This window comes from Triticum aestivum, unplaced genomic scaffold (genome assembly GCF_018294505.1).
Source record: "Triticum aestivum cultivar Chinese Spring unplaced genomic scaffold, IWGSC CS RefSeq v2.1 scaffold68103, whole genome shotgun sequence".
Lineage (NCBI taxonomy): Eukaryota > Viridiplantae > Streptophyta > Magnoliopsida > Poales > Poaceae > Triticum > Triticum aestivum.
Genome location: NW_025228160.1, coordinates 54,282 through 64,031, shown reverse-complemented (window position 1 = coordinate 64,031; position 9,750 = coordinate 54,282). Strand labels below are relative to the sequence as shown.

At 47.9% G+C, this 9,750-nt stretch overlaps 1 protein-coding gene across 1 annotated transcript; it reads left to right on the top strand.

Moving 5' to 3' along the window:
- The first annotated feature begins 217 nt into the window (after window positions 1–217).
- On the top strand, window positions 218–6,437 carry LOC123173438 (ankyrin repeat domain-containing protein 13C-B). Its single transcript, XM_044589915.1, has 3 exons — window positions 218–402; window positions 487–2,196; window positions 5,850–6,437. Exons 2-3 carry the CDS (start codon window positions 562–564, stop codon window positions 6,180–6,182), a joined length of 1,968 nt encoding a protein of 655 aa, XP_044445850.1. The 5' UTR covers window positions 218–402; window positions 487–561; the 3' UTR covers window positions 6,183–6,437.
- Window positions 6,438–9,750: the final 3,313 nt, after the last annotated feature.

The following is a 9,750-nucleotide window of genomic DNA, read 5'->3' as shown; positions in this document are numbered from 1 at the left end:
GATTCCCTCTTATTCTGCTTCTTTGATGCTCATTTAATCACGTCTACCGGATTAATTCGATCTTGCTTTGTAGTGCATGCGGAGGTTGAGCTTAGTTGTAAGTCTAGTACCGGCTATAGACGGCCTGTCCGACGATTTGCTACGATCAAATGTACGACAGGGAGAGTTTCCCAATGTTCGTCGCCCCCCTCCCTCGTCCTGACCTTTCAATCTCACACCTCTGCCCCACCCCCCTCCCACCCCCAAGCCCAACCCCCTCTCTCTAGATGTCAATACTTTCCCTCGGTCCTAGGCTGAGTCTAGAGAGAGAAGCACGAGGAGGAGTAAACACAAGAGAGCAGAGAGAGCCCGATAGATAGGCAAGGAGAAGAGAACCCCAAGATTGGGATTGGAGGGCAACTGGTGCGCAAGCAAGGGATCCTTCCATCGATTCTTGCTTGCTTCTTGCCCCTTCCGCTGCACTCAATTCTTTGCCTGGCGTTACAGATCAGGGCGATAGGGCTACGGAGAGGCGAGGCTCGGTCCCGGATTCGCAGGAGTTGCGCCGGTGGTCGCGGCGCGATGGCTGGCGTTGACGCGGCGAGGTATGCGCAGAGCCCAGCGCACCACGCCGTGGCGATGCAGGACCACGCTGCCCTTCGCCGCGTGCTGGACGCGCTCCCGCAGGCTCGGAAGCCCGAGGAGATCCGGACGGAGGCGGACTCCATCGCCGAGGAGGCGCGAGCGGAGGCTGTCTCGGCCATCCTCGACCGGCGTGACGTCCCTGGGCGTGAGACCCCGCTCCACCTCGCCGTCCGCTTCGGCGACGCCGCGGCAGCTGAGATGCTCATGGCGGCGGGGGCCGACTGGAGCCTGCAGAACGAGCATGGCTGGAGCGCGCTCCAGGAGGCTATCTGCGCGCGTGAGGAGGCGCTCGCACGCGTCATCGTGCGCCACTACCAGCCTCTCGCCTGGGCCAAATGGTGCCGCCGCCTGCCCCGCGTTGTCGCCGCCATGCGCCGGATGCGCGACTTCTACATGGAAATCACGTTCCACTTCGAGAGCTCCGTCATTCCCTTCATCTCCCGCATCGCGCCCTCGGATACCTACAGGGTCTGGAAGCGCGGGGCCAACCTCCGTGCGGACATGACGCTTGCGGGCTTCGATGGCTTCAAGATCCAGCGCTCTGACCAGACTATTCTGTTTCTTGGGGAGGGCTCGCAGGACGGCAAGGTGCCACCAGGGTCCTTGTGCATGATTAACCACAAAGATAAGGAGGTGATGAACGCGCTTGAAGGTGCTGGCGCGCCAGCCTCGGAGGCAGAGGTCCAGCAGGAGGTCACCGCAATGTCACAGACGAATATCTTCCGTCCAGGGATAGACGTCACTCAAGCAGTGCTGCTTCCACAGGTCACATGGCGGCGGCAGGAGAGGACAGAGGCTGTTGGCTTGTGGAAGGCTAAGGTGTATGACATGCACCATGTTATGGTGAGTGTTAAGTCAAGGAGGGTTCCTGGTGCGATGACGGATGAGGAATTCTTTTCAGCTTGCAATGAGAATGATACCGAGAGTGAGGGTTTCGATGATGTACTGACTGACGAGGAAAAGAGGCAGCTGGAATCTGCGCTTAAGATGGATTCTTCAGATGCTGTTGGTGACAGCCAGTCCGACACCTTTGTAGGTCCTAGGCATAGTTGCTTTGAGCCAAGGGAGAGGGAAATACCAATTGAGGATTTGAGCATCTCTGGAAATGGGGAGAGTAAACATGATAAGAAAGGTTGGTTTAGTAATTGGGGAAAGAGGGGTCAAACTGGCATTAGTAAACTAGAGATGACAAAGAAGATGGCACCTCCAAAAAGTTCGCTCTTTGTAGATGAGAAGGTTAACGACCTCCGCCTTGGATCTCCATCAAATGTACAAACTAAACCAGGAAGACACTCAGTGGATATAATGAGAAGGGATGAGAACGGAAATGGCAAGGAAAAGGACTGTCGTAAACTTGCAACTTCTGAGAATGGACATAGACGCAAAGAAAGTAGCAAAGAAAGCGAGTATAAGAAAGGTCTAAGGCCTGTCCTTTGGTTGTCCCCTAATTTCCCTCTGAGGACTGAGGAGCTCTTGCCACTACTTGATATTCTTGCAAACAAGGTGAAGGCAATCCGTCGTTTGAGGGATCTGCTCACCACAAAACTGCCTCCAGGAACGTTTCCAGTCAAGGTAAGAGCCTAAAATCAAATGTTTCATGATGCAATGTCTTCACTGCAAAGTTAGCAAATGTAATGTTTATTCTTGGTTGCTGGAGCTACACTAATCCAGTGGGTTGTTTGAGAGTTTGATAGTACTGTTTATTTAATTATTTGTCAAAATGTACACTTCATGCCATGCCACTTTTGGCGCTTAAGAGAAATTTTATCATCATATAATTCCATTGCCAATTGCATAGTCGAAGACACCCATACGTTACAAAACTATTAGAGAATCATAACCGTAGTTAACATATCTGTACACCTATATTAGAGTACGTAATGGCCTAATGGGCTTGGGTTGACGGTATAGCCCGTTAGTCTTAGGGTTAATTAAAGATAAGGGTCGCTTGCTTGGGAGTCAAGTAAACCTCTCTATATAAGGAGAGGAGATGTATCATCAATCTAATCAAGCAAGAAGAAATCATATTTGCTCGGCTTCCTTAGGGAGCCGGGAGACCTAACCCTAGCCGCCGCCCTGCTCTCTCTCTCTCCCGCGCGTGCAAGCAACGACGGCGCCCCAACGCCGGGGACCACGCCTTCCTCCACGCCATCCCTCCTTCCACCCCTACAACCTGAGACCACGCCCTGGTAGGGATCCGGTTCATACCAATTTGGTATCAGCTTTCCCGGGTTCAATCATGTCCAGCCCTCCATCGAGTTCTTCCCACCCGCCGCCGCCGCACACCTACCCGTCGCCACCAGCGTCTTCGTCGGCGCTGCTGCCCCACACAGCAGGGGTGCCGACAGTGGGTGTGTTGGCGTCCTCAGGGGCGATTGCACCCTCTGCCTCTGCGCCGTCCGCCCTCGTCCTCACCCCGGAGCAGATGACAGCCGCAATCCTGGAATTACGGCAGGCCGTGGCGGGCATCAGGACCTTCCTTGTTGGGCCCTATGCGCCCCAGCCGCATCCCCAGCAGCCACCTCCTCCACCGCCACACCAACAACGGCTACCCCCGCCGCCCTCGGCCGCGACCACGGCGCTGGTCATCTCGTACCAGTATGGGATGCCCTACGATGGGACTGCGACGACCTCGTTCCCATCAGCGTCGCCACTGTCCCAGGGCATCCCCATCCAGCAGATCAAGTTCCCGCCGTCGCCGTCACCCCTTCCGACTTGGATCGCTACCCGTCACTTGTCGGCGGCGGCGAGGCTGCAGGCTGCTGCGCCGTCCTCCTAGCGCGTCGGCGTGTGCGGGAGATGCGTGGTCTGCAGTTGCAGCTCCTCCAAGTTGCGCTTCGCTGCGCAAAGGACCTCGATCTCGTCCGCTGCGTCGGGGATCTTGGGCATGCGGTTTCCCCCACGGGTGGCGGGCTTGCTGTTTTCCCCGCGGGCAGCGACCTCAACGTCTGCGACATCGGCGGTTGGGGAGGCGCACTCCTCCTCGTCATTCTCCATTGAAAGCCCTCCACTCTTCTCTGTGCAGTGCAGACCAACAGCCGTCCGGCGGGGAGAAGGCATGGTGTCACCGACAGGAGCGCATCGCGTAGCACCACTGCATTCCGCCGTCGGCCGCCGCGAGGGCGCCTCTGCTGGTCGCTCTTGCGACCACTTCCAGGTGACCATACACATGCACTCCTTTTGTCCAGATGGTGTCCATGGGATCCAGGTGGCTGTACACGTGCACACCCGACGTGCGGATGGTGTCCACTTTATGTTCAGGGGTCCAAAATAAAGCGTCCCAGTCCATTTCAGGTTGAGAGTAATAAAACAAGCCGAGATGTAAAAGGCTTGTTTTTAGGTGTTAGGTTTGTGTTGCGTCGAGTCTTGGTTATCAGTTGGTTAGGTTGCAGCTCGAGGACAAGCTGCATGTCCAGGTGGGGTGTAGTGTTAGAGTACGTAATGGCCTAATGGGCCTGGGCTGGCGGTATAGCCAGTTAGTCTTTAGGGTTAATTAGAGATAAGGGTCGCTTGCTTGGGAGTCAAGTAAACCTTTAAGGAGAGGAGATGTATCAATCTAATCAAGCAAGAAGCAATCATACTTGCTCGGCTTCCTTAGGGAGCCGGGAGACCTAACCCTAGCCGCCGCCCTGCTCTCTCTCTCTCTCTCTCTCGCGCGCGCGCGCGCAAGCAACGACGGCGCCCCAGCGCCGGCGACCACGCCTTCCTCCACGCCATCCCTCCTTCCACCCCTACAACCTGAGACCACGCTCTGGTAGGGATCCGGTTCATACCAACCTATGTATCCTTATCATTGGTTAGGCACACACAAGACACCACTCTGTAGATTCATGTGGGTACTTGAAAATAAAATTTAGTCCTTGTTGGCAGTTTTACTACAAAGGTGATTATTTGGTATTTGTATCAAAGTTTAAAAAAGCGCTAGGCATTAAATGTGTGTTTTGCCATCGCGTCGCGCTTTTCTGAGCAAAGCGCATGCTTAAGTGCAATTATGCACACATCAAGTGCAATTAAGTGCTAGGTGTTTTGCTATTGCTTAGAGCCAAGGCCCTTTTTGAACTATTATTTGAATAAGTGCCACCCCATATATGATATCTATCTGTCTAACTCTTTAATTTATACTAAGAGATGCTTTATGCATGAGTTTTGATAAAAAAAATCTTCTATTTGTTTTCCTCTTCTGTCCTGTATTGTGAAAAAAATAACAACGACATGAGGCATAACTTTTTCTGGCCGAACGTGAGATGCATAACAATTCAAATAGGCTGTATGTTAATAAATTGCAGATTTATTTGTTTCTTGGTTTGCTAGTAGCTCGTGATTCTAGACTTCAGTGCATCTATGCTGTATAACATATTCTATCAACCGCTTCTCTTTTTTATTTCTTGATAATATGCTACACAACCTGTAGTTTGCCATGTATTCCCTTCGTAAAGAAATATAAGAGCGTTTAGATCACTACTTTCCTTTACAGAGGGAGTAGAAGTCTAAGGATCAAATTTGTGGATGTCTGTTTCCTTTCCTGATAAATGCGGACTGCAATAATCTGCATGTTTAGTTAAGATGTTTTTGGGCATGAAAAAGAAAACCACACACCTTCATTTTGTTAGCTCTATTTGTCTGTGTTTCATTTTGAAGTCCTTTTTGAATATGTTGATCACGTAACTGATAATGTTTTATCCTTTAGCGGTTTGAAACTTTGAATTAACAACAGCGCAGAACTTTATGCTTTGATGTTATCCATAAAAACACATTCCAATGTTGCATTCTTTTTTCCTTGTGATTTAATGCTTATTATAGAAATATGTTTGACTCTTAATCCAATCCTTAATCTCTGTATATGTTCCTCTGATCGCCACAAACTGAGGGCCTCTTTGATTCAATGGATTCCTAAAGGAATTTTGGTGGATTCTAATCCTCAGGAATTTTTTCCTGCGGCGGTTGTTTGATTATTAGTAGGATTACAATACATAGGAATTTTTCCTTAGGATTCATTTGTACTACTTTTCATAGGAAAATTTCCATCCACTCCAGCCTCATGTGAAGAATCCTATGTTGGCTCTGGATCATTTCAGATCGTATGCATAACCTGGGACTTTCTGGGCCATCATCGGCCGTGTTACATGTGAACCTCGATAACATTCTTTATATACTTAATTTTTAATGTTTGCTCTTTGTTGAATTACCACTGTTGAAGCAATTCAATAACACGTTATTTGTCTTAGGTTGCCATTCCAGTTGTACCCACAATCAGGGTTCTTGTGACATTCACAAAGTTTGAAGAGCTACAGCCATTAGAAGAGTTCAGCACACCTCCTTCCAGCCCTGACAATTGCAAGAGCCCAGGAGCCCCGACGTCTTCAAGCTCCTGGGTTCAGTGGATCAAGGCTCCTTACCGCCAGAACTTCTCGACAGCACAAGGTCCAAGCAACCGTGTGGAGGACATCCAAGACCCCTTTGTCATCCCTGCTGATTACGCCTGGACTACGCCAGGAGAGAGGAAAAAGAGGACACAAGAAAACAAGAACAAGTCAAAGAAAGGCAGAACCGCGTCTTAGGTTATATTTGGTGGTCTGAGATATGTCGCGGATTTGCCAGGTGTCGTTCGTTATAGGAGCAGATACTCAGTGATATCCTCTTATCTAACAGGAATGATGAGTGGGAAGGTTTGAGGATTTCGACCTGCTGCAGGCAACAACAAGTGTCGAATGTCGAGAAACAACCGCTTGTCTAGTTTCGATGTAATAAAATAATTGTTGTTAACATTCTTTCGTTTAACCCAAATGATTCCAACCCTGATTGATGTTGCTGCAGCATTGCTAGGTGGCTTGTTGATATGCAGTGTTCTTATTTAGTCGTCAGAGCCATATTATTATTATTATGAGAGATGGTTAGGAGGGTAATGGTATCTCGAGTTTGCTAGGGATCAAATCTTAAGGCCGCGTTCGGATTCCCTCGGCTCTGTGCCGGAGCGGAGCGTCAATCCAGTTTAATTAACGCCATAATTTGCGGAGTTGGTTAAACCCCGCTCCGCGTGCTCCGCTCCGCGAGGACTGCTGAACGCGGCCTAAACCTCATGTTTGAATCTTTGGTATCTTACAAAAGCGAAGTATTTTTTAAATGGGAGGTGGCCTAAACCTCATGTTTGAATCTTTGGTATCTTACAAAAGCGGAGTATTTTTTAAATGGGAGGTGACGTTTTTGTCGATAGCGAGGTGTCCTCTAAGGTGTGCTCATAGATGTATTTGATGATTCGTAGGATTATGATACGTAGATCCGTTCCTGTACTGTGTTTCTGAAAAAGAGGACACATTATTGTAGAAAACTCTTTTGGTCCGCGTTGTATTTTCTGAAAAAGAGGCCACATTATTATACTCCCTCCATCCGGAATTACTTGTTGCATAAATGAAAATGAATGCATCTAGAATTAAAATACATCTAGATACATTCATTTGAATGACAAGTATTTTCGGACGGAGGGAGTATAAAACTCTGTCGGTGCGGGCGTCTAACCTCTGAACTTATCGGACCACCAGTCATCTTATCAATTTGGTTGCTATTGCATGACTAAGAGGCTTCATTTAAGGGTTCCTCAAACCAATTATAAGTCAAAGAAAATCTAGCTAGTCTAGCAAACTCATGAGCTACTTTATTTTTTTTATTAGTAACGAAATCACAGGCGTAATGAAAACAATCGTCGAAAATTGCCGCCGCCGCGCTCGCCGATTTGTCCTCCATCCTGCATAGTTTCAATCACCTCCAGGTTATTCGAGTTAATAATAAGGCGATTACATCCCGCCCTTTGCGTCAGTGATAGACCAAATTTAAGAGCTAAGGCTTCCGCCATCAACATATCCGCGCAATAGTCAATTTTCTCATTTCCTCCCGCAATGAATCTGCCTCTGTCGTCTCTCAGGACCGCCCCCATCGTGCCCCTAAGCAGGTCGTGGTCAAAAGAAGTATCAACGTTAAGTTTGATAAAACCTCTGGGGGGACACAACCACCCCCCTTTTTATAGATGCCTTGGGGGATAAAGCATTTACGAAGTTTGTGGTAAGGGCTAAAACCCCCACCGAAATCTGAATTGCATTTTGTGTTTTCTCCTTGTGCATCAATTTTCGTCTTTCCCACCATAGATACCATGCTGAGACAACAATTATCTCACGCACATTATTGTAGCCCATTAACCACAATTCTTGGTCTGGAAGAAGTAGTAGATATTCCAACACTGCCTCAGCAGGGTCAACTTCGCAAGCTTTATCAATAATGTCATCCAACCCCAACTTTTTCCAAACCTCTTTTGCTTTACTGCATCGAAAGAGCATATGCTTTGTATCTTCTAAATCTCAGAGCAAGCAGGGCAAGTGGGTGAGACCTTCATATGTTTGTTAGCGAGTGTAACTCAGCATGGGAGTGTTCCATGAAGCGTACGCCATATTTTTTTTAACTTTTGTCGGACAAGCTAACTTTCATATCTTACTCCAAATGGGGTTAATGTGGTTCGCCCCATTCCATTAGAGTGTCTTAATTTGCCACTCGACAGAGTAAGCTGACCGAACCAAGAACATACCATTTTTCGTATAACTCCAAGCAATGAAATCTGGCATATCATGTTGCAAGAGTGGAATTGAAAGAATCTGTTGTACATTGATGGGCCACATAGTTTGTCTAATCAGATCTTCATCCCAATTATTGGAAGCAAGATCAATGAGGTCACCTACCTTAGTTAACAGTTGTCCCGCCTTAGGCGTTACAACTTTCCTAGTGGCACAACTTGGAAAAGTCCCGGTTATTTAAAAAAACCCGACTAAGAGGCTTCACAAATTTTCTTTCAAAAGTCATATCCATGGCAAAATCGTAAATAGACGGCCTGAGATTCGTTGAGTTTAAATTGGGTGACTAGCTTTTTTTAAAGGGGCGCTTTATATTACTTACAAGATTTAAGTATTACACCTAGCCTCTGCATAATTAAGATGCACACAGCCAAACAAAATCCTCTCACAACAACCAGGGTCAGTGACATGTGGGGTTAAGCGGCCTAATCGGGTTTACCCATGTCCATTTAGATTTTTCTTCTTTGGAGTGACCACAAGTCACCTTAAAATCAGTGCTTGACCCTACACGTCAGTGATCCTAATTCATCTAACTTAAAGTTAGCGAATGTGAACACATTCCATTTGTTTTGCTGACACACTCAACAAATTCTATCATTTAATGGTATCCTAATCTCCCACATCCCAAAATTCAGTCATTGCACGCGCGCGCGCGCGTGTGTGTGTGTGTGTGTGAATGTTCAAATGGACACCTGTCGAGATATCTTCCTGCCAATATCTGATAGAGGCAAAGGTGTCCCGTCTTTCGATGAGATGATGGATATCACTTTGGTGGAAGTCGACTTTGACGATCCGACTACGAACGTGCGAGGACGTCACGCCTTAGCAATCGCTAAACCAACTCCGAGAGGTTATTGATCACGCCGGAGCAAGATCAACCTGACCACGAGGGTCTGTTTCCTGCGAGCAAACGAAGAAAAAGCAAGAAACTGAGATTGCAATCTGGATATTGCGAATATAAGATGAAAGCTTTATTGATCAAAGGTGGGGTTCTGTGACGCCTTTGTTTGGTTGTTGAACACAAACGAAGTATGCGAAGTTGCAGCTATGGTGAACTTTAATCTAAACAAAACCCAAAGTCTAAACGGTGCCCTAAGGGCTGTATATATGGAGGAAGAGAGGGGGAATTTCGTGGCCCTTGGTGGAGGGGTCCGAAATCAACCCTATCTCTTGTTTCCCCACACATACGGACTCTAAAAATAGCCTATACTAATGTATTTCGAAATTACATGGGCCTGGCTGATAGAGGCGAGGGTGTCCCGATCTTTCGATGAGATGATAAGTATCGATTTGGTGGAGACGACTTTGACGATCCGACTACAAACGTGCACGACGTTGCGCCTTAGCAATCGCTAAACCAATCTCCTGAGGTTACTGACGATGCCGGAAGCACGGTCAGCCTGACCACGAAGGTCTATTCCTGCAAGCAATCGAAGAACGAGCAAGAATATGATAAAGCAATCTGAATATTGCAAATATATATGAGGTATTGATAATGGTGGGGATCCGTAAG